Here is a 26,325-nt window from a genome sequence, read left to right as displayed (position 1 = left end):
CTTGAATAGGACCTTTTTCCAGTTGAGGGTCAGATTTTGATCAGTCCTACCTGGTGGTTCCACTGAAATGAGCAAATTTGCATTATAGTTTGAGCTGGGAACAAGCCTATAATAGTCTCAAAGGTCACATATAAACAAGCAATGAGAAAAGGGTACTCTATTCAATTCAGATTGTTCTAGGTATATTCAGAAAAACCAAAGGAACTAGTAAGAGTTCCTATGGTCTATAAAAATACAGTGAAATAGCTCCAGTGAAACATCATAGCACATCAAATGATGAAATAAGGAAAAATATTTACATGAGATTTTATGCTGAACTCCTTTGGTCATATTTCTTAATGTTTTAAAAAGATAATTTGTTTTTGTCCATGATACACAGTGGTGAAAGTCTATTCTTTTCAGATCTGTAACACTGCTTTACAAAATCATTAAGAGACACTTTCCCCAATTTTCCTAATTTATAAGTGTTGACCCAAGTAACTAGATTGGCCAGCTCTGTGCTCCATCTAGTGGAGTCCTGATTTAAGATTAGTTCATTGTTTAGCAGAGATGTCCTTCAGTCAGAAGGATATTCTATGTAGAAGCAATTTCTTCAAGTTTTTTTCAAAATGTGTGAAAAGGACACTATTTAGCTTAACAAAAATACAAAAAAAAAGGGAATAAAAAATCTGAACAACATTTAATAGATTTGAGAAACCAGTATATTTTGTGAGCTACAGAGACTACTGAGCTTAATACCACATTTTCAATAAGTCTAAATTCAGTTTACAGTACCTTCACAGAAGAGCACAAGTATATTTGAAAATGTACCCTGACAGCTTCTCTTTGCTTCTAAAAATATGGCAAGTGTAAAGCTGGGCTCTGACATTAGGAATGGGCAATCACCAAGCCACTTACTGGCCCCACTGTACAGAAAAAGACCATGACACAATATTAAGGATGTAGAACATATGCATTATGTTTAAGAGGTTACAACCTAAAAGAGTAATTGGATCCCTAATATGTTTGTGTTAAATACAGCAATCTGCAGAATATTACAGAACATAGAGACTACCAGTTGTTTCAGTCAATTACTTTGAGAACATCCAAGCTCTCCCAAAGCCTTCCTTGTAATGCAAGGTAGCCTATAAGTAATTTCATTAGAAACTCCAGAGATTCAAATTCTGGCTCAGGTCTTTCCCTAGTCATTACTAAAAAGTAGCACTGTCTCACTGATATTCCTGTGCTCTGCTGCAGCAATGCCCACTCATGCTCTCCAGCCCTGCTTCAAACAAATGGAACCAGAGTACCAAAATTCTACAGTTTAAACCTCTGAAGATAAGGCTGCTGATATGCCTGGGAAGGGTGCAGATGGTAAAAGGGGATTAGGGAGGTAGTGATGAGCATGAGTGAGCAGGTAGGAAGCACTAGCATCTTTACTGGGCACAGGTGGATTTGGACTTACTGGAAGACATGGCATGATATACGCCAAAATTATAAACTGTGTTAAAGTGATACAGTAAGAACACAAGATAATAAATCTATACAGAAGTAACTGATTTACTAACTTAGTCCCAATTGGCTCATCAATGCAGACCAGATTAAAAAAAACCAAAAAACAACAACAACAAAAAAATCTAGTTAGATTAAACAAAAACCATTCAGGTAAGACAGTCACTGCTATGAGTTTAATTTAACTGATTTTAAAAATCCCCTTCCAGAGTCAGGCTTATGTCCTAAAAATCCTACCAGATCCTCCTGCACAACACTACTCCCTTACTGAAATTGTTTATCTTACTCTGACTACTTTACCTACAGAAGATTAGTGAGTTAATTCAAAACCTGTTCCTTTAACAGAGCTGTGAGGGCTGTGACCTTTGGCAAAATGTGGGAACAATCAACAGTGTATATGGGAGAGTGAAGCCAGGAGGGTGCTCTTGTGAAAAATGTAACTACCTAGTGTTACTTGGAGAGTGGGAGGAATAGGTAGGTGAGTAGATTCTGTCTTTTCAGGCATGTTACTTATTAAAAATTATATTTTTAGGACACATCTATTGATAGTGCCTTAAACTGCCATAACTATCTGCTGCAGGCATGATTGCGACTGCAGGTTCTGTGGAGACTGAACCTAAAGCCTGACAGCTCTTGGCTGCCCCTTTTTCATTACCAGACAAGTTCCTTGTCTCTCTGCCTAAAGCAAATACCATTTTGCTCAGAGAGTGAACTAAAATAACTCTACTTGGGATCAGATGAGCACCTGTACCAACACAAGAGAGAGAGAGGACTACATAAGTGAGTACAAGAAAGGCAGAAGTGCAGTAGCCAGCAGTTCAGTTGGTTTAAGGGCATGGCATGGCACAGCAGCTTCACTTCCCATTTAACCAGGTTAAGTGACTACCTTTCCAATTTGGCCCCATCTGCTCATCACTGCCCTAAGTGTGGTGGTTACCAGTCCTCAGACCTGCCACCATAATTGCATGCATAGCTGCTCCCTGACCTGGCTCTGTCAAAATGAATGCAGCTGAGCTTAAACACCTCTTTTATAGTTCTTGGGAGGCTTTTGTTTCTGCTTTTAGTGAGATCGCTTTGTCAGGACCAGGTTAGGGAGCAATTAAATGTGCAGTTAAGTTGGCAGATCTAAGGGGGCAGCTGGACCAGAAGCAACACATCTGACCATGCTCTAAACAAACATCTGTCCAAAATCTTAGTCAAACAGATGTGAAGTAAAAATGTACCTAATATGTCTTGAGTAAAAATATAATTTATGAGAAACTGCATGTATCAAATTTTCTTCTAAGAAACATAATCAGTAATTTATGAGATTATAATTATCTATAGTCACATATGATGTATCTAATAGATACTTCAGGAAACCAGCACATACTTCAAGTGGTTAAATCCATGCAGGCAACTTTTTTCTCTTCTGTCAAGACACTCCTAACTCCAAAAGGTTGTGAATAACTTGCACCAACCAAGCGAGTGTATTCTAATCAGCTCTGCATTTTGTTACTCTTAAAGACTGAAAACCTTTGGTTTCAGATTGCAATTTTATATATGTTATATAGCAGATAACTCAGTAATGCTACAAAAGCATTGAGTGTTTCTTGTCCTATAACCCTGGCTTGCTCTTTTCCAATCCCTTTTCTTGTTCTAGCACAAGATTGTGCAGACATAGTAAGAATTGATGTGGGTTAATGTGATGGGGAGGTACTGAACCTGCTTCCCAAACCACTTCACCACAGGGCAACACAAATGCTGATGCTGGCCAAAGAGCGTTGAAGGCACAGAGGGAGGAATGAGCAACGAAAAGTATCAGTCAATCAAAGATGCTTCATTTGGGAGTATTGCTGGTCTAAAATGTACACAAAACTGCCTCTTCAATGCAGCTTCTGAAAAGAAGATTATTTAAAATCCAGATGATGCACAAACCCGAATACACTGGTCTACAACAGAAACAGGATTTGTACTCCTTTGATTTAATTATTGCTAATGTGTAGATATCTTAAGATACTTACTAGCATGACCTAATGAAAAAGCATTTACTCATTCCATTCTCATGTTCAACAACTCAGAGAACTCCAACTTCTTCTTGATTCAAAAATCAAGGTAAATAATTTATACAGACTGTAATATTCTCTTTAGAAATTGGGAAGTTCATTGAAGACTGACCAAACTGTATCAGACATTATACACATAGGCACTCATACACTCTACAACTGTGTTGCAGAGCAGAACACTAAAAATTGGCAATTGAGCATGACCATAAAGAACAAATGCTTTCCCAACTAGTTTGAAAACATACCTACCTCAGTTATCCCCCAAAAACTTTTTGATTTATGTTCTGCTGCTTTAAAAGAAGAAATGGGTCAATATGAAATAATGCACATACTTGTAAAATGGATATTCATACCCAAAATAAACTTTCTCTTGGGAGAATATTTTTAAAGCAGCATTTAAAGTCTCTTGGCAATGGTTAGCTAGAAACATTATTTATTTATTTATTTAGAATAAAAGTTCTCAGAATTTTTTTACTAACATTTAGGATCCTGGGAGTAAACATAGTAATACAAGTTTCTCCCAAATTAATTTTAATTCCATACAACATTTAGTATTTATACTAAATGCAGAGGAATTTATACTGTATGCAGAGGAATGCATAGTATGTATTAATGCAGAGAAAATTATATTTAAGAAATATATGGGCTACTTTACAAGAGATGATATGTATGCACAAACCATTCAACTTACTGCATGCTGTTGAGTCTAATAAGCCTGAAAACAATTGCCTTGTCTGAGTAGACTTTTTCTCTTGCACCTACATTTTTAACATTTGGCATACAAGTATCAACAATATATGACTTGCACTTTCTCAACAGAAAGTTTAAGTATGAAACACTAAATAAATACTGTTTGCCCCCAAGACATGCAATAGTTCTGTTATACAGACTGTGAAATGGAAAAAAATACTTAATGGCTGACTATGGTTGGTGACTCCTAATTTTTCCATTAAATGTAAAGACCTCTTTGCAATGACACATTGGAAGCTTCATTTTAACTAATAGACTGAAGCCACCATTTTAGACCCAACCACAGATTTTTTTAAGGAAGTGGCAAACCATTGCTGCTAGTTGAGAAAATGAAAATTAGTCCCTGGGAGAGGATACAATCAATGGTGTGTTAATCTAACCTTCAGCTGTTAATGATTTGCACTACTATTTCCCCTGATGCTGTGGGCTCTGCTGAAATATTGTTTTAGCAGTTTCTGTCAACTTTCCCTACCTTTTTTCTTCCTGAAAGGGACAGACTGAAGTGAAAATCTTAGCAACAGATTTTTGCCTGTGCTATTTTTCCCCCTTTTTTGGTCTGACCCAGATCTTTCACACCATGGAAGCAAAAGACAGAAGGATAAAGTGTTCTTTTTTTCTTTTTTTGTAGCCAGTCTGTTATTCACAACTCCTCTTACTTATGAAAGAGGTGTTACACTAAGCAGTCACCATTAGAACTGCGATATTAACATGAGATTAAATAATTTAGGAAGTTTGTATTTTCCCTGCTTCTTTCACATTCAGCCAAAAAGCTAAAAGTATTATAGGACTTTTCTTTGGAAAGAACTGCTGAGGAAGGTCTGGTATTTCCAGTCATGAGAGCTGCACAAGCAAACTGGAAGAGACTTCTTGTGCTGGTGTAACAATAAATAGGTGTGCTGATCTTGGAGATTTGCCTGACCCTTCAGACTTTTGAGTCCTTAAGGATCATTTGGTTCACTCAATTGAAACAATCTTGCAAAAGAAAACTGCATAGCCCGCAAGCCAAATTCTGCAGCAAAGGACTGAGTGCCAAAATAATAAAAGTACTCAGCACCTTGCAAAACTGCATTCCACACACACAACACTAGTTTTCTTAGCAAGCATTTTTTCCAGGAATGAGTGTATCTCAATTGTTTCAGTATTAAAATAGAGCCAAAAGGACTTGCAAAACCATTCAAACTTATTTTACATGTATCTCAGGCCCTTTGTTTAACTTAATCAGTTCTGAATATTTCAGATGAATAAAGGTAAATATTCAGCATGGTATGCCTGTCAAGTTTAAAATATTTGGGTTAAGTTGAAGAAGTGGCATTGGATCTATTTCAGTATTGGCTTCATGCAGACTACAGTAACCCTTTATGAGGGTTGTGTGTTGCTGCACACAAATCTCATTTTTTGATATTTAATTCATTTATAAAACATATTGAAAGGTTTAATTTTGTTCCTTCAAGATCATGCTCACAATTCATTAAAAATTATTTGAATATAGATACACTAGATGTAAAAATAACTTCATTAAATTCTCAACTTAGACATAACTGTGTTTGAAGACATATGATTGAGTATTTCTCATATTGAAAGCTCACGCCTCTCATTTTCAGATATTTGAAGAGTTTTGGAGGGTGTCTTTAAAAGGTTTCATCAGGTGTATTTACTACCGATAATTAACACAATCAATCAGAAACTGTCTGTAACTAATGGACCTTGCCAAAGATTGTATTGATTAGAAAGCTTAAAAAAAATCACCCAAATGGCAAATGATCAATGGATTACAAAGAGGATGATTTAGACATTTCACAAAATGAGTTCTACTAACCAGAAAGGATAATTTTTTGTTGTTGTTGCTATGCACTGTTAATGTATTTGATCAAGAATCTGGATTGAAAGAAAAGATTTCTGGTAAAATTTGCAGTGACATAAACCAGAGACATCTAGGTAACGAAGACAATTTTTCATGGATTCAGGCTACTTCAGGAGGACCAAATGTACAATCCATCTATTTCTATGTGGCCAAATATAAGAACATATTGCCTATGAATGGGGAATGTAAGCCACAGAATCCAAGAAAGCATTCAGGGATGAAAGATGGCTCAAAGGATCTGGGATATATAAAGGGAGGAACAACAAGTAGAAATAGAGAACAAATGACTTCATTATTTGGCACTGATGTAGTCATTTCTGAAATATGGAGTGCACTTGAGACATCAACACTAAGAAGGCTGAAAAACTGCAGAGGATTCTGAAAAAAAGCTGGAGGAATAACTGAAAGGCTTGCAAATACACCATATAGTAAATCTCAAATAATAAAAACCTTTCTTCCTTTAAAGAAGAAATTATATACAATTTGATGTTCACCTGCAAATTCATACATAGGGAATAGAAATGTAACCCCATTTGAAAAGAAAATATGCAATAAAGTCTATCATCTGGAAGCTCATATCATGCAAAGGCATATCTAAACCATGATATTACTTACAAGTAACCAAAATTTCTGGAAAACACTTAGAGAAATTTATAAAAAGAATTTGCTGGATTTTTTCACTCGGATTCACCATTAATCCACAGTGGCTATTTCCTTAAAATACAACTCTGCTCACCAAACTAATTCAGGTAAATCTTACGGCCTCTACATTAGAGAGTGAATGATATGATCATGTTTGCAACAATTATCTCAGGAATTAAAATCCCCTGAAGTCAAGGGTAAGATTATGACTGTGTTCAAAGCACTTTGGATCACATGCATATTCACAGTTCTATTGATGTGATTATATGCACCGTTTTATTTTTAAAGGCGAACAAAAACAAGAAACTTGGTTTGTTGGTTTTATTTTATCTTTTTGTATTTTAATGAAAAAAAAAACCAAACAGATTCTAAAATCTAGTCTAACATAAGATATAGTAAACTCAGGTGAAGTCCCAGAAACAGCAAAAGGTGTTTTGCTGCACAACAGCAATACAGATTAATATAATTGATGATTAATTGGTAATGTGGAGCTGGACAACACCCTGTAAGAATCATATTTAGCCTTTCAGGTTAGAAAGATTTTATACATGTCACTAAAATTTAATTGCATAAAGAAAGGTCCAGATGCCTTGTTTAATAATTTTGGATTAGCAATAACAACTTCAATACATAATTATATATTCTTCCTTCATAGTGATTAAAACCCAAACAATCTCAAGATTGTATTCATATACTCACTCTGGTAGTCGGGACAGGATACCTAAGGAAAGAGAACTTATGCCATCATTGATCCGACCCGGCAGCTTACGCTTCTGAATCCAGCTGACAGCAAACTCCAGCCCAATAAAAGTAATGAAGAATGGGATACTCTAAAAATAGTTTGAAAAAAAAAATCACAACAAAACAAAATTAGATACACTTTTCCTAATAGCACTTAATGCTGTGAGATGCTTCTCAGATTGGCAGTCACTTTAGTAGCTACTTCTGTAATAAAGCTCATAACATGGTCCTTAAAAATCAGAACAACCAAGGCTACCATTTAATCCACAACACCAACATAAATCTATTGCAATAACCTCCTCCCACAGTGTTTTCTTTTGTATATTCTGCACATAAATTCAAACATTATCAGAACAAAATGTAAAAGTCTTTCCAAACTAATATTTCTCACATTTAAGTAAATCAGTGAGAGCACCAATATTTGTGGCGACTCCTCCAACCACAAACTAGAACAGAATCTGGTTTGGATTTGATATTGTATGAAGTTTTTTGACTGTTTTCAGCCACTGAATTTGGCATCCAACATTATTATCTGAAAGATATAGTAAAGTGAGTTTCTTTCTACTTGGCATTTCTATTGCCATGCTTTTCACGGCAGACAACAGTTCTGTATGTGCTTTCATCGGTGAACCCAGTATCTATGCAGCCCTTGCCAATTTGGGCAATACTCTCTTCTCTTCCCAGACCAAGTGACAATGATACAATGTTCCCCTCTTTCTTTGGGATTATACTGACTGCAAAATAGTTCTCTGCCTTTCTGCAGAAAAGTATAATGATGAGGAAGACTGAAAAATTTCTCACTCACAACATTGCTTTAGTCTGGGATTCAATTCTCACTGTCCATCTTCTATCCCTGATCAACTAGCAAGCTGAAAATGCAGAGCAACAGCACTCATTAGTGAAAGGTGTAACTGGTGAGGACTGACAGACCTGTTCTCAAATTTTTATCATCTCAGGCAACAAGAAAAAGGCTTGAGTAACAGCAAGTCGTAGAGCATTTTTTTTTTTTATTAACACTGTACTAACAGTCCTTGCACTTCACATGTAGAAAGAATGAGGCAGCAGCAGTGTTTTAGCCATCACCACCAAAATATAGGTCTGTGGCAAGGAAAATGGGAAGGAGTTATCAGATCTCTGTGCAAGCAAATGTTCCTTCAACAGCCTCCCTTGCTCTGAAGAAAACTTTCAGGTAACCTTTGAGACATTTAGACAACTGCTTTTTAGTTTTATGAAGGCATAAAATTCCCACCATGTTTTGCAGGGCAAAAGAAACTTTGGGATGCACCACACATACTTGCCCTGTAAGTTTTCTGCTGCTTCTCCTCTCTTCAAATGGCCTGCAAACACCTACAGCTTCCCTGCCTGGAACCCTCCAAACTGCACTGCTGTAGAACAGAGGCTGCCCCTGCCCATACAACACTTTAATAGAAGCATGTTGTCTCTGCAAATACCATTGCATTTTGGAGGGCGTTCATTTTTGTTGCCAAGTGAGATATGATCTGGGAATTCCTACTAGGCTGGAACAATAAAGAGACTAAGATGGATACAGACCAGATTGCTCAGTCCAGGAAGAATTGGATGATTCAAACCATGCAAACAGCAAGAGATTTATAACGTCTAGAAAATGTGGAAGTTCATAAACTTCAGCAGCATAGGGTTAGGTTACAATAACAGATGGACAGAGCTTAATACCAACATGACACTTTTTAATTTAGGTGCCTAGCTTACTCTGTAACAGCATTTTAGGCATCTAAAAGCTTGTTTCTGATAGGCACCAACTGATGATATAAAAAACTAGAAAGAAAGGGAAGACCTATAAAGGAAACCCTAAAACCTTCCATTTGGAACCAATTAAACATACTAGGAAAAAATAAATACTCCTTGTTTTGCTCTCTATATCTATTTAATTTCTACGTAGATAAGACTTTTAATGTACTTTTCCTAACTGATATAATCAAATAATAGATTCCTAATTTAGCAAACAAAGGTTGATGACCATAGAGGTACACTGCAGCAGAGAAAAGAGAGATTTAATACAAAAAACTACAAAACACTTTATGACAATATTAGAAGGCAGTTCTAGCACAGACTATAAGGAATTTTAAGGTATGGAACAGCAGAAGCTGCAGAACAAATTGAATGGGCTCAGAACAGAGAAAGTGAAGTGCTTTATTCATGAAATAAAAACAGTTAATAGGAAATGTACAATGTCTGTATTCCATGTGATGATTCATTTTACCTAGCAACCTCTGAAACAGTTGAAATACTTGACTTTATATTAATGTACACTATTATAATTTCTGTCTTATTGATTTCATTAAACATTTTCCTCCCACCGTGAAGCGATGAAACAGCCAAGCAGTTGGCGCAACTTTTTGACTCACAAAAGAGGAGTGTCATAGCTAGGAGGCTAAAGAAACATTCACACATCCTTAACCTCCTGCTCATCAAGGAGATTATAAAAGGAAAGATTTATGGCATACCCCTTACTATCTAAGAAATTATTACATCTCTCTCACATACCTTCATTAAGCTTGGTCCAAAAGTAGATCAATGGGATCAACTGCATCTAGGCTAGGATGTATTATTTATGATATAACTATGATATAACTATGACAGCTATTTTTATGGAGAATGAAAAGGCATTCCCTGACCCAAACTGCCCACAGTGTAAGGATGAGATGTAACTCAACAGAAGAAGAATGCAAATAATTCAGAAAAAAAGGAGACAGAGATAAAATCTCATTAGTCTAACCACTAATTTTCTTTTTTCCTGTTTTTTTTTTCTTTTTTTTAAGTTAAAACGACAATGAAGACATCTAAGGAGGATGGCTATCTCTACAACTGTTTCAAGGGTTGTCTCTAAAAATAAAATGCCACAAAGTTAAGAAATAGCCACTGCTGACATCACAGGTCAGTGACATAAGATAGATCCTTTTGATATCTTCTGGCCCACAAATGTTTTACTCTCTCTCTGTTTCCAGGTTTTTTCTCTTCACCCAACAGCAGAAATACTCAATGGAGATTTGCACGAGCTTGTGGTTTTAGCTGAATAACTGATCCATAACATGAAAGCCTTACTCTGAGTACTGTGTAAGAGGGTTCCATTTTAAGTAATCAACTCTACAGAATGCAAAGGACCATTTAAAATCAGTTTCCACATTATACTGTTGCAAAGAATAATATTCTACATTGAAATGCATATACTCACAGTTTTACTGCAATTTTTGAAACAGTTTTTGTTTCCTTAAAGTCCCAGACCTTTATAATATAAGAATCTCAACTTTCAAGTAAAACTAAATATGAAGGTTCTATGCCTCATTATTTAGAAGCAAATTCTAAAATGTGAATTGAATTTAAATGTGAACTTATTCTTTAGGCTCTCAAGAGAGTAAATCAAAAAGGAAAACAGTGATTATTAAAGCTTTCATTTTTGAGTTCTCAGCAGAAGGACTGTCTCTTCAGAAGTCTGACTCATGGAAGTCTTTACAGAGCAGAAGTGATAATTTCAGACCATAGCAAGGTACAAAGCAAATTTATGGTTCATGAAAACTACATTTGGAAAAACAGAAGAATCATTCCACCTGCCCATCTGTAGATTGTGAGAGAATTAAAAAAAAAAACCAAAAAAATCCCAACCAAAAACCAACCAACAGAGCATGCAGAGCCTAATCTTACACCCATAGAAGAGAGGATGCTCTTAAAATGAATGGGCAAGCATCAGTACATCCTGTCTGGGAGAAAGAAAATTGACATACTTCCCAGAAATACAGAAAAATTAAAAATTAAGGGATTTGAATTTTGCATGACAAAAAGTCTTATAAAAATAAATTCTATGATGATTACCCAAGATTCACACCCCTTTTCCCAGAGTTCTGAAGATTTGTTGAAAGGGTGACATCTCCCTGGGCACTGCTGCAGAGCTTTGCTGCTGTCACTGGTAGCAGCTGATCAGCTTATGTTTCAAACAGGACTTGAGGCCTCTACATACAGCTCTGCCAATATGCAGAGCAATAGTGAAAGGACCATTACTTCTGAAAATGGAAGCAGTGTAACCAGGGACAGAAAATACACTGCACAAGTTAAGCTGACTATTCTGTTCTCAGAACCAGAGCTGCTTCACCCCCTGCTGTCATTTCCTACCCAGATGTAACAGCACAGGTGACTCTAACTCAAAGGGACCACTCCTGTGAATTGCCCGTGTTTTGCAAACCAACTAGCTCAATTTTGCAGATTGCTAAACCCATGAATATTTGGGTGAATTTGGAGGTTCTGCTACCTGTCATGTTAGAAGCTGCCTATCCCCACAGCTATAGCCATCTCATCGAATGTCCTAGAAATATTTTCATCCATCTGATACCCAAGTGATCATAGATCTGAGATGCAAATTCCACTACAGTGTCCCAGAAAAAAAAAAAAATAAAGAAAAAATCCCACACCATTTAGAGACACTAATGTAATCAGTAGTTTATTTCACACACACATCAACATTGTTGTCTTTTAGAGTGAATTATTTGAGCTGAGGCCTTCATTTGTTACCAGCTCTACACTAGAATTTTTTTTTTGTTATGTGTTGAATTGAGTTCAGATATCCACTTCTTTAGCATTCCCAAAACCTCCTTGAAAGGCTCATCAGGTCACTGTTAAATCTGTTGCTGATGAATCCAATATATATACTGCTCATGTAATTGCTCCCTCAACAGTCAAGAACAGCAGCTGGAGAGGGACTGTAGACAGCTGCCATCTGCCCAGAAACAAGGCCAGAAGAGGCCTAAGCTCAGGCCAAAGCCAAAGAATTATAACAGTTATGGCGCAAAAATACTTTTATATGCCCACTGAGACAAGTATCAAAAGACCTGTTCTAGCAACAAATGCACTGTCAGGAGGGAAATCTAGCACAGATAACCTAAGATAGGAATTTAAGAAAAGTATAACAGTAATGTGAAACCTTTTTTTAATACTGCTTTTTTTCTTGTGAGAAATAATCCTTTTTGAGCTTATCACAACACTGCTCTACAACAGCAGAAGCCTGCAGGCGCTTTCGTAACTCAAAGTATTAAGAATCCTTTCACAGACTTATGACTGTGTGTCTAGTAAAAGAAATTCCAGGTTTGGCTAATGTCTGACCTGAATATTGCACAAGGGAGAAGAAAACTCAAGGATGTTAAGGTTTGTTGCAGACAAGAAAGTGAACAATACTCCATTGGAAATGTGGGAATAGTAAAAGGGATGAGACAGTAGAGAGAGCTGGAAGGAGAGATCAGCTGACTAGGCAAAACCATCGATCCTCCTTAATCATGGTGCTACAGCTTAGTTGCAAAACACCTCTGAGGACAGCAGTCAATTGACCAGACACTGCACACACAGGCTGGGCTTGCAGCAGCTTTCTGCTTACCTTACACAAGCGGGTTTACCTTTGCTGATAACATCCCTCAGTGAAGGACTGCTGTATACTACAACTCCCAGAAAGCTGCTGACGGCGCTGCACTGCTCTGCACAGTCCATGACACCACCACTGCAGTCTGCCAGCAGCTGCTGCACAGCAGTCCAAGGTATACCTGGCAGAGGAGCTAGTCAGAACTACCAAAACCCATGTAAAAAGTGCACCTCTTTATTGAAGCTGGGCTGAATTTACTTCGACAAGGGCAAAATAGTGTTTATGTGCTGTCTCTGTGAACAGCTGACATTGATCTGGGTTCAGAAGGAGCTGACAATCAAGATATGAGCAGCAGGTAGGCCAGAAGGGAGCAAAGGTATCTTCTTGGAAGTGAATAACGTGGCAGGGAGGGACGGGAGGGAAGGATATGCTGCTGCCTGCTGACAAGGGAGTTCTCATCCACGACCTCTGTACCCTTGCCTTGGATATTTAGGACACAGCACCATCCCAGCACAAATATTTGTTCTAAATTCTCTTAAACAATCTTTATTTTTTATTTTAATTAGAAACCTTTTATTTTTCTGTCTTTGGCTGAGCGTGACTTAAGGGCAAGAGAGACCTGACTTTTTGCTTGCTTTAAGAACCATAAAAGCCAAACACAGTACCATACTTGTTTCCTCAGTTCAGTCTGCTGTCACTGTTCATCTTATCCGTGCTGCTGGATATAATGTTAGCATCAAGCCTCACATATCTGGGTGCTTCCCTGCTCTTGGTACCAGGAGAAATCATCATTTAAATACATGAACACAGAGGGTTACACTGGCAGCTTACAGGCGAAAAGCCCATGAGAGAAAGGCTGTTTTATCGTAACTGAGGTGCCCTTTCGCGGACGTGGTTTCTGCGAGCCGCCCGTGGCTTTCGGAAACAGGCGCAGGTGGGCGAGGGAAGGGCGAGAGATGCAGCCAGGGTGGGAAAGGAGGGGACTCTCACCTTCTCTACGTAGTCGGGCACCTCCTCCACCGTGCGGAAGGAGCTCTCTGCGGGCGGCAGCGCGTAGAAGAGGGCGCGGAGCTGCTGGCCGGGCGCGGGGTCCCGCGGGCCGCCCGCCTCAGCGCCCATGGCCGGGCCGCGCTGCGCCCGCTGCGCTCCCGGCCCGCGCCTCCGCCCGCCCCCAGCGCCGCCCCGCCGCGGCGCCCGTGGGCCCGAGGGAGCGGCCTCTGCCTTGGAGAAAGCTTCCCAATTTTGCTTGGGTTTGGGGCCTCTTTTTTTTTTTTTTTTTTTTTTTTTTTTTTTTTTTTTTTTTTTTTGCATGTGTCATCACTGTCTGGCCCACCTCTGGAAGCTGGGAGAAAGCTCTCGTGCACCCCAGCTCCCTTCTCACCCTCAACAACCTCAGAACCTCAAAAATCTGCGGAGCTCATGTCACCCTTTCTCACGTTTAGACATATTTCCACATAAAAATAGAAATTATTGCTCAGGTTTGGAGTTCCATAAAAATAAAATGTTGAGGGTTTTGAGAAACAAGCGAAGGTGTGCTCGTTGACTCCTGTATGGGTTCAGCTGTATGGGTTAGTCCAGCATTCTTCCCATTAAAAACTTTAATTTTTTTTAATAGTGCTTATCACTGGTCCAATTTTGTATAGCTTCAGTTAACATCACTGCATTGAAGGTAACCTCTGGAAGCCATCTATTATGCTTTCAATTATGAAGGAATGAAAACTAAGGAAGTAGAAATGGTGAAAAGAGATATATGCCAGATCTTTGTAGAAAATTACCTTTAGAAATGCAAGTAAGGGCAGGCTTTGTGTAGTCAAGACCTTCGGTCTGAAGCTCAGGAGCATGTCAAATGTTTGATATTTGGTGTTAGTACAAATAAGACTTCTGATGAAATAGATTAGCCAAAAATAAAATAACACAATGTCTCAACAATATCTTCATCTCAAATATGCAGTTCCACTGACAGTCTTTACAGAAGAAATGAACTGCAAATCCTGCTGCAAAAGATTTTACCACCATTTAAATTCTGACAGTCATTTAAAAAAAATTACTTTGCATCAGCCTTTAGTTTTGGAAGGAAATGATGCTGGGTAATTTCAGCTGAAGTTTCTGTTTAGGAAAAGTTCTATGCAAAGAAATTGACATTTAGAAAACAGAAGTATTACACATATGTGATGTTTGTATTAAATTAATTGCATTTAAACAACAGCATGGAAGGTCAACTTAAACAATATTTTGCAGTTTTAATAATATTACTGTAACAAATGGCTGTCAGGAAATTACTGGAAATACCAATGAAACATTCTACCTTTAGCTGAACAAAGAAGTATTGTAAAAGGGCATTGATGATAAAATAAGAGTTGGGCACTCTATTAATATGTATCATTTATACTAATATTATAAGTTTAAAAAATTGTTAAATTTATTTAAATGCTTTAAAATTGAATCCTAGTGTTCTCAACTTCATTGGTGATTTATGGTAATCTGAAATTATTATAAAAATGTAGTTGTTAACTTCTAAAATCTGAGTTGATTTAAATAAAAATTCCAAATTTATTCAAAATCACACAAATCAACATCATTCTGGCTAGATCTTCATGGCAGGCAATGACAGAAAACATTTGCTTATTGATTTAGATTAGCCTCAGTAATTCTGTGACATTACTCTCACGTTCAAGCTCCTTTAACTCAGCCTCACCATCTCACCCAGAGCCCTTCCTTGGTCTTGTGCTGGTGCTCATCTTGCTCCATCATCAGCTTTCAGAGTAAAATAACCTACACTTAATCCCACAAAAATTGTTATCAGTGAACTGGGGACCATTCTGGGGTGAGAATGATTAGCCAGGCAAGGGAGCCCATGGCCACTCAAGATGAGATATGTTTTAAGTATCATAGAACCACTACATCACATCACACCATTCTGGGAAAGAAGACACTCCATCAAGTTTTTAGAACTTTCTACTTTCTTAAAGATTATTTTGGATCTCCATGTTATTGTAAATTGTCGCCCCAGTATGACTGTACTAAAGCTCTTGTTTTCAAACAGGAAGGGTGGAAATTGGGCTTGATCATGCTTCACAGAGGAAAATTATGGGTTGTGTTTACCAGCTTCTGTGTCCAAGAAGAAATAGGAGATAGTGCTACAATACCTGCATTTCTGGTGAGGGAAACTGTTTGAAATCTTATCTGGAGCACTTATGACAAGCTTCAGTGGTCTGGCTCTGCCAATGTAGCTGCTGTTGTCGACTTGTGGCTTGAAATTAGCATGCAGTTTTCAGTACTCCTTCTTCCTGTTGTTAAGAAAGTAATGGAAAATCAAGGAATGTTGCTTCACTGGAGGTACTAAGCCTCTCCCACACAATGCTCCCTCCATTCAGTCACCTTGCAGAATTTTTTGTGAGAGCTGACTTTTTTTATTACTTTATTTTCTGCAAAGACTAAAGTAATCTACTTTTTTCCTGTTTACAATAAAATCAACAAAGGGAAAAGTTAATATTTCCCATCCTATACTGCCATCAAAAGTGCAGGAGGACGTTTTGTGTGGAGATTGGGATCCTGCTGTTGACTAGAACATAGTTCCAGGAACTAAGGCAACAAAGACCTCAGTTCTACTTAGAGGAAATTGGGGAGCTGGCCTAACATGATCTGTAGGTGGATCATATTTTGTTTTCTCTAAAGAACTTCATCCCACCCACTTCTTGAGCAGAGAACGCCCAGAGTCTTCCTGTTTAAGTCTCTGTAAGCAGTAAAACACCCTAAATAATAAAGTCATAAAGGGAATTAGGGCAGGTTGAAATTGGGATGGGCCATATAGTCTGCCTTGGCAGTCATTCACAGTAAACTAAATCATATCCAGAACCTAGCTGGGCTTAGTATGCTATGTTTATGTAGTAGTATCTGTGAATAGAAGAACTTTAAAGGAGTACATTTAAATGAGTACACAAGTAGATGTCATAATTTTTTGTATCACCACTCCAAATATACAGCACTTACATTCATGCTTTGCAGTGGATGTCAGCACAGGAGCACTAAATGTATCCGTGTTATTATAAAACTGGTATTATAAAATATTTTCAGTGTTGTCTTTTTGTCTTTGCCATTGATAAACCCTACATCACATTAAAAAAAAAAAAACTACCATTAAAAAAAAAGCCAAATGTTTATTTGTTTCTATTATAAGCCATACATATATATCTCAATACACAAGTCTTAATAAGAACTTACGACTCCAGAGACTTGAAGATAGGGATGTTCTTGAATATTAATCAGTGTTACACCACACCATGCACTTGGTAACTTACTGCTAACTTTCCATTTCTTCTACACAGAAGTAGTAGCCATAGAGCAGGGAGCAGTCATGAGGGTACTCAAGCAGGCTGAAGAATAAGGCAAACAATATTTTGGGGTATTTTTGTAATATTTTCCATCATTTTATGCACTTGAAATAATTTAACCTTTTGTACTAACTGAAGAAAAATGTGTTTTGGGTTTTTTTTTATGTGAGAGGGAATGGGACAGGAGTTACTGGAAAAATAAATTCCATTTTCAAGGCAGACTTATCAAGTAAGTAACATTAGAAGAACAGCCTGCCCACCTATTGTGAATGTTTCCAAATTTTATCTGGCATGCTCTGCTGTGCAATTTCTTGTGCTTTTATTTCTGAAAACCTTATTTTAGTTTAATTTTTTTTAGGTACACGATGGTTCAGGCTGCTGTGTGCTGCAAACTACATGTTAAGTCAGCATTATGTAGCTTACAGGATAGATATCTTAGACATCAAGATCATTTTATTAGCCATGTTATAACATATTTAATAGCTCTTTGTGTCTTGTGGCCAGTGATTGTTACTATTTGTTATCACCAGAACAGTTTCATGTTTTTGAGTTAGGAACAGATGAATATCAACGTTAGGTAGATCCAAAATTATAAAACATCTCATGACGTGAGAGGCACACATGAGATTATAGCCCATGCTACCACTTTATTCCCTGTGCTCAAGTAGGAATCATTTGAATAATTTCTAAGAGGAAGCATAGAAAGTACAACTTTTCAAGCAAGGCTAACCAAAATGCTGGTTTGATTTGTTTGGTTTTTATAAAGAACAGTCATGGAGAATTATAATGAGTATGCCCATATACATGAACTTCACAAAAAGACTGTTGTCTATTAACACTGGACATTTTTTAAAGATCTACTCTAGTATCAACAGCAGATGTACTTTAAAAAAGTCTTTGTTAATATTTTAAAGCTTGAGATCTTCAAGTATCATCTGGCTTTAAATCAGCAGTTTTTCTTTATTATAAGGAACAGAGAATATTTTTTCTTTCATAGGAAAACCACATAGACTCTGCTTCTTTCTAGCCTGCAAATCCCTAGTCCTTGAGATTGTTTTCTGTTGATGACTCCTTTAAATAAATTACAGTGATTTATAAATGCTGAGTGCAATTAATGTGTACTAATAAAATAAAAAGACTACAAAACTTAGCTACCAAAGGCAGTAGAACACTTATGGAAAGGTGGAAATCTCCTTTACTTCCAAGGAATAATTTACCAGGGCCTCTGGCAGTCAGCAAGCCTCCTGTGCCAATAGGTCTGTATGGAGATGGACACTGCCAGCTCCCCACCCCCTCAGAGAGTCCACAGCCACTGTCCCCTACCACTCCATGGCAAACACTCACTTCTGGTCCAGCTGCCTCTGTGCCCCTCCTCGCCTCTAAGTCAATGCATCAATACCACAAATTCAGGTCTGAGCGCAAAGAAAATGCCATTCTCCTTCTGCCCAGAGACATAAGCTGACAGCCTTCTCCACTCAGAAGGTCGCCACCCACCACTTATCCACAAGTAGCCTCTTTCTCCCCTTTATTTTTTTCATAAGGGGCACTGTGAAAGCTTTGCCCATCACCTGCCTGCCATCCTTGAAGCCACATGGTCACACACATCCTCCTACTACTCCTTTGACCCAGTGTCAAAGCCCAGCTCCCACTGTGAGACCACCCCACGAAGAAGTACCAGGTGCTCCCTGCAGCCTAATCCTGAATAAGGACATGCTTCACTGCTCTAGCTCTTTTGATACTCCAGGTAATTTATATGTCACATATTGAGAACTAAACCTTGCAATGTTGTACAATTGCTTCCTACCTGAAGACATTTGCATCACACTCTCCACAGTTTAGCTGGCTCTTTAATTGCCCAAATAGCTGCTAACTAAATATCTGTTCTCTGCTAACCTAAATGCATTTTGACCGTAAAGTCCTGCTGACCTAAATACATTCTTTCTTAATCAGCCATTAGATAAAGACAGAAGCTGGAGGTCTTTTTTAATTAACAGGATTCCTTTAAGAAAGTAACTGGCTGAAGCTGTGGATCCAGAAGGTCCTGGAAGCTTACAGAAGAACTAAATGCTGAAATGTGAACTGAAGAAGAAATAAAACAAGAGCATTAATAAATACACCAAAATCTGCAAATAACTGTTGGTGGAAAAACTTAAAGGAAAGCATACAAGTGAAAATTCATTAACACCCCAAAGTTTTTTGGCTATTTGAAATCTAGACCAGTAATCTAATTAGAGGTCCCAGTACTTCATTCTAGGTTCCCATATATTCATGAATGTTTCTAATCTCTTTTTATGTTTGGAGAATGAAATAGTCTTCAAATTCATATGTCATAAGTATGGAATGTCTTCCCTGATATTTGGTTGTGGGGAATCCTTCCTGTGTTGCAGAGTAACTTATACAGCAGCTGTGATCAAGATGTTGTATGGTTTTCCTTGCTGTGTTATTTACCTGTTCTGAAACACTTACTGTTTTAACATCTGAGCCAAAACCCAATCAGAATGGTAAGATTTGTATGCATAGCATTTTGGGGAATGCTTAGGGGCTTATAGATGGTTTTTTTTGTGGCAGTTTGTCATGATACTGGAAGACAAAGTAGTGGAAAAATAGAAAAATATCTCCAGGAGTCCAGATGCAATTCTCAAGGTCAGTTCTGTCTACTTAGAGTAGGTTTGCAATGAATCAATTCCAGAATTTTGACATGAATCAGTTCTCTAGATTTTAAGGGATTCATGAGGTACCTGGGGGATGTGTTCATAGTTAAAAGACAACAAAATCTACCATAATCTGAATAGTTGAATCAATTAATAAGATGTTTTAAGTAAATTATATTTAAAATATATTTTTCAATTTAAAAAATAGTACATTTCAGTTTTTAAAAATGTACATTGACTTCTCAGCCTGTGAATGTGTGAAGATTTTAGGCCATGGTTCTCAGTCATTAAAACTGCTGTTGACATTTTAGCTACTTTTGTAACCTCCTTAGTCCTTTCCTTTGAGCCATGGATAGGTATGTCTTTGAATTTGGCATGCAGTGAGAGGAAGAAATGGGAAGCATGAAACTGAAAATAAACACAGGGTTACCTCTATCAACTCTACAGAATTCAGAGGAGAAAATTAATATTAGCATCAGATGCATTTTGAAAGTTCCACTAAATATGGGTGTGCCTTTTGAGTCCAGGTGTTGTCACAAAGCTAAAGGAATTTAAAACATGTAAACCTACATTTCAAATTTAATTCATGACACTTTTTTAGTTTTATAATTTTTCAGCTTTTTTTAACTGAACAAACCCCAAATTTTGCTCCAAAGTAGGGAGAAAATTAAACTGCCAGTGTAAAGGCTTCTTTAAGGAATCTTTCCATTTTTCCATTTTTTTTTTCCATAGGCATCTCATTTTACTGACACTGTCATATTAATAATGTCTTTGACTTTATGCCAACTGGCATTTCAGAAGCTGAGAGTTTTCATTTTATTTTTTTCAAAATACAAGGGCAGTAATCTGTACAATATTTTTCTTGGCTATTTTGGGCAGCTGAAATTCTCTGAATTGCTCTGTTTCTTATGTAAGTACTTAATCTGAGTTTGTTTTTCTGAATCATACCTATGCAAGATGCCTAAGCCACTGCAATAGCGTGGAGACAGAGCAAAATCTTATTAACTTCTTAATTGGAATAAAAATATGCAGGTAGCATTCTAACAAAGTGCAGTTGCAGGTAAGTATATCATCATTCATGTTCATTTCTTCTATTGCCATTCTCTGAATTGTTCCACAGCTGTTAAGTTTCTCCTCAGAAAGGTCTGCACAGTAGTGATAAGCAAAAGCACAGATAAGAGGTCCCTATGATTTGCTTAAAGCTGCATATACCTTTCAATATGATTCCCTACATGCCAATTTAAATATCACTATGATTATATAATATTTTACTGGCAAAATTTCTAATAAAATTATATCTGCCTTTGTCCTCAGAGTTTTATCAGACTCATCAAAGTTGACTCTTTAAAGAGTTTCAGTGAAGAAGCCTTTTTTTAGACCATTGTGATTTTATGTTATTGTGAGGTAGTGGAAGATGTTTGAACATATTTGCAAATATGTTAGTTTTCAATCTTCTAGATTGAAAAGAAATCTTTGTAGAGAAATGTCAAATGCTCTATTCTCAAAATCATTTAAAATGCTGTTGTAGGATAGGTTTGATCACAAACTTATGGCTTCATCCTCATTTTATCTATACCTGTGAACAGGTATGGGATGGGATTTAGCCATTAATACTCTACAGCCCAGAAACAATTTCAGTGCAAATTTCAGCTTTGTTTTCCCTTTCTTCTAATTGGAATGTGTTTATCCAAGTCTCTGGTCTGCAATGAAGAATGCTAATGAAGAATCCACTCTACAAAGTAATACTAGGATTTTGATAGGTATTCAACCTGGGCCAAAAAAGGGGTTTAGGACTTTGTGGTTTTGTTGTGTAATGAAATTGCAATGGCATATTTCATAAATGCATTCATACAAAGTCTGCTTTTAATTTCATGAGAGCCTAACTCCAGCTTCATCAGGCTTATCTTCGTGCCATTGCTGGATCTTTAATTCTTCTTTTGTTAGTCTCTTAAGAGTCTGTATAACTTTTAACAGGAATCTGGCTGAGCCAAAAAGGAAATCATCTCAATAATGCTGCATGCCAGTGCTTTGTGTACATCTCATTATCACAATATGCTAAGGCAGTTAGAGGATAAGCTTGATATTGAAAACACCAGAGGAAGTCCTTATGGAAGTAAAACTGTTCTTCATAGTAGAAGACCAGTAGTTCAAAATCATCCAGATGTCTCAGGATTGATCAAAAATGTAGCAGCACTACATTCTCAGTTACTTACAGGACTGCTCTTTATCTCAGCATCGTATCAGTCTATTGTAAATATTTTGGCAAGGGTCTGCTTAAGGCAGGAGAGAAAGTGGATTACTTTCATCACTGATAAAGCAAACAATGCAAGTATTACTGTCAAAAGGAGTAAATGTGCTTGTGCTTTCCTCATCCTCATTTTTCAAACCACCAACGTCAGTCATTCTGAACACCAAGATTACAAATAGTAAAAGGACTGTTTATTCAAAAAATCCTCTGAAAACAGCATAGAAAGTAGGAAGTCTTGCATTTATACTAGTAATTCCTCACCTCCTAACAACACTCATGTGTGAGGGAGAGAGAAGTGTTGTAACATCTGGCTCAGTGTGGTGAGTTTTCATCTTCAATTGGGAGGGCTGATGTCATGTAAGGAGCAGAGCAGCACACTCACTGCTGCAAATGAGAGGCAGCAGCAGTGCTTATCCTGGGAGCTGGGGCTCATGGATCAGCTGAATGGCTGCCTGCAGCCCTCATGTGTTGATTCTGGCCCATTAACCATCCTATTAATCTTCAAAAAGCTTTAAGGCATGAGTGGTTTGGAGAGTGAATGTAGGTGAGAATTTGCAGGTGTCATTCACACAAAACAGCCATCTTCCACACTCTTTTCATCAAACAGCTTTCCCAGTCTTCCAAAGCACAGAAGGAAATTATTTCCTCTACCTTTTACCCTGTCTGAAATTTCTGAGAACATCAGGATTTTTCACGTTTTGCAGAATGGCAATGCAAGCATAAAGGACCAGTAGGAATCAGAAGGACATTTGTTTTGGAAAATTTATACACTTCATTCAACCCACATCCTTTACCTTTCAGTTTTTGAGTGTCACCACAATATATACTGCTGCATGAGTCATCTCAATGCTGTATCAACCAACATTTCAATTCTCTCTTATATTCCATTCTATTCTTTTGGGAAAGAACAGTACAGAAGAACAGAGCAATTTTAGTCAATTTAAAGTTTATGCTATGCTTGACACCTGACTTCACTTTGGTAACACCTGCCTGAAGAATAATTAGCAGGCCACTTTTAAAGAAAGAACTTCCATACACCACAGATGGCATTTTTCATACCAGACAGGCAACGATGTATGTTGGAAGTGAGCCAAACTGTCTGCAAAAACTGTGAGAAATTCAAGACAGACATCTGAATGGAAGGAAAGTTTTACCTTCCTCACCACCCCTACCCCCCACACCATTTGGGAACATCTGTTCAAACCCACCTTTCTATATAATGAACTTTATTTTTCTTATCTACTAATACCACAAATTGCAGAATGAAAGCAGCATAGCAAGATTCATATTGCTTATGAAACCTACAATTTAATAACTTAATGTGATGATTTGCCAGCTATACAAATCCTGCATTATGACCCCTGTTAGAACCAAAACCAGAATTTTCATAACCCCATAATATGGGGTTCTCAACTCACATTTCAATAAAGTGGTCCTAATTTCACTGTGTACTCAAAACTTTGTTGAAATCAGGATACTGTGTGTCATAATGGAAGCACAAAGTCAGCAGTCACTCTGGAAATTATTGGCTAATGTCTTAATCCTGGACTGTTCACTGATTTGTATGAACTTTTGTGTGTACTTTGGGCTAAGTCCAAATCCTTGTGAAATCAATCGTAATCTTTTCATTGCCATCTATAGGCTTTAGATGAGGTCCTTTACTGCCTTAGAAGAACCTTTACTTCTTTCTTGCAAAAATATTCCATATAAAACGAATCCTGAGATCTCATCATAATATTGTCATCAGAATCAAATGTCTTATACAAATATGCTAAAATTAGAAAAGTGACAGGTCTATGTTGTACTTAGTATCACTTATGGAAGGAAAGTTGTGTATTTTATTTCCACAGTTCTAGTGAATAGGTATCTACACAAGAATTATAGAAATATGTATACAAAATTATTTACAATGTGCTCTAATTCCAAATTTGGGGGCTTTTTTCTCCTCTGGTAGGTTTTACTCCCTTCAATGAATTTCTGTGGTGATTTCATAAAATTTTTCTAAGCACACTTTTCAAGATATATTCTTAATTTGGGCAAATGTCCATTTCAGTATTTTCTCAGCTGTGCATGTGACTTTTTTGGCAAATAATGTGGTAAGCATTCAGAATAGACATATTTCTAAAAACTCTGAAGTCCGTATGAAACCATAAGTTACATATACAGTGTGTATATGTTCATGGTGACACTAGGGATGAGAATCTGTTCCTAAATACTAAATTATTCCTACAGGTATCTGCCACAGTAATTGCTTCATATTGTTTTGGAGCATGCTTTTATAATACAGCTATCATTATATTATTGTGTGGTTATGAGACAATAAAGTTTCTACAGAGATGAATTATTGTGATCTTTGCTTAAAGGTTGAGTGAATCTCATTAATTTGTTGGTCACCAATGTAAATAACATTTCACAACATTTCTCTTAATGGATAATAAATTTTCAAAATTTGCCAAAAAATAATCCAATCATTAGCAGAAAAGTATTTGTGTCCAAATTTTTTCTTTCTTGAGACATGCCAATCTGTGAGCTAGTAATCTTATTCTGTTAGACAACAGAATTAAATATTTGAGTTAGAGTATATAACCTTATGACTATAATACACAAAGATTTTAAAAGTTTTTAGTTCACAAATTCCAAACAAGAATTTTAAAAAAATTATTTATGGAAAGAACAGGAATGTGGCAACACACTTTATTTGTGTTAATTAGTCCTCTGGACAGAATTAGCAAGATTTTAATAATTATTTAGTATTCTGAATCACATTCTTACACCTTATCTTAACTATGTTCTTCAATTCTTCTTTGAAGAGCCACATATTTCTTCTTTCCAGTTAAGGAATGAGTGTTGCAAGAGTTGGGGTAGGTTGTCATAGAAGACATTCAAGGGACAAATAATACTTAAAAAGAAAGAACCATCACAGGACATTTACTAGAGCCCTGAGCCCTGAATCTAATCCCACAAGGTTTACTTGGCCTGTCATACAAGGTGGCCAAAGGAAAAAAAAAAAGGAGCTATGGTTTATTTCTTACTACAACTAGTATTTAACAAACTCTTCATTTACAATGCTTTGTGGGGTCTTCTCTGTTTATTGATCTCAACCAGCTCTACTGTTCAAGTGATATTCTTGCATGCCTGACTAGGACAGAGGTAATAAAGGACTGAGAAACTGTTAAAACATTTGCAGTTTTTACAGATGAATGTGATAACCTCTTATTATGCCATATGGAGGCCCTGACTAACAGCCAGGGGCCTTAAATTACATTGAAACTGATTCCTACACCACAGTGCTCAGCTGTAAATGATGCCAAAAGATCATGGGCTTAAAATTAAAATGGAAAAAAATATATAAAAGCAAATGAGCTCCAGTAAGTAATTATTAATCTGAGATTTAGTGTCCATTACTACTGAAGCCCTATGCCTGTTACTGTTGGTTATCTGTTACACTGCCTTTTTAAAATGAATATAGACATCAGGTTGTATACTGAATTCTCCTTTTCAATCTACACACATTACATAATGATATTCAATTACTGTTCATAATTAGTTAAATGTTATTCTCTAGAATTTCCTGACTCTTGTAGCTGATCTTAAATTCTGCATGTACTTGCTTAAATACAAGCTCACCCAAGAGACACCAAATGACTGAAGCCAGGAAATTCTAAATGAAGGCTCAAGCTGACATTTTGTCCCTAACTTATATGGCTCCTCATAGCTACTAAGACTGCAGGTCCTAATAGTTCTTCTTTATCTATTTGTATAAATAATATTATTGCAGCAGTCAGAACCTCCATTTAAGAAAGCAAGGAACATAAATTACCTTTAAACTTGGCTTATGGTAGAAAGAGATAGGTATAGAGTCTCTTCTTGTGCTCTCTTTTTTTTTTGGATCCAATGAAAAGTCAAGAAAAGGTATACTTTCAGCATGTGGTTAAATAAATTCAGCCACCTTGCAATGATACTAATTTAACAATATCTCAATATCTAAAATAATGAAGATAAAATAAACAAAATAATTAAATAAAAAAACCAACAGTCATAAAGGAAGAGAAAGAATCCCTGCAAGTAATATATAGCTTTGTACCTGAGAAAAAAGAATACTTATCATCCATCATGTTGAAAATGAAAATGTTAAGCATCATTGTCTTTTTATAGTCAATTGTGTTTTCTGTGTATGTTTCCTGAGTG

The 26,325-nt window shown here is 36.9% G+C and overlaps 1 protein-coding gene across 1 annotated transcript in view; it reads right to left on the bottom strand.

Annotated features, from left to right (window-relative positions):
• The window catches only part of AGMO (alkylglycerol monooxygenase), a 190,526-nt gene extending 176,485 nt beyond the window's left edge, over positions 1 to 14,041 (bottom strand). Inside the window, exons 1-2 of the mRNA XM_021538314.3 lie at positions 13,898 to 14,041; positions 7,489 to 7,619 (exon numbers count right to left, since the gene is read on the bottom strand). Of these exons, the coding sequence (XP_021393989.1) occupies positions 7,489 to 7,619; positions 13,898 to 14,026 (260 nt within the window). The 5' untranslated portion in view covers positions 14,027 to 14,041. The remainder of the gene's footprint in view (positions 1 to 7,488; positions 7,620 to 13,897) is intronic.
• Positions 14,042 to 26,325: the final 12,284 nt, after the last annotated feature.

Source organism: Lonchura striata, chromosome 1, assembly GCF_046129695.1.
Source record: "Lonchura striata isolate bLonStr1 chromosome 1, bLonStr1.mat, whole genome shotgun sequence".
In the NCBI taxonomy this organism is placed as follows: domain Eukaryota; kingdom Metazoa; phylum Chordata; class Aves; order Passeriformes; family Estrildidae; genus Lonchura; species Lonchura striata.
This window is presented reverse-complemented; position numbering and strand designations above follow the sequence as displayed.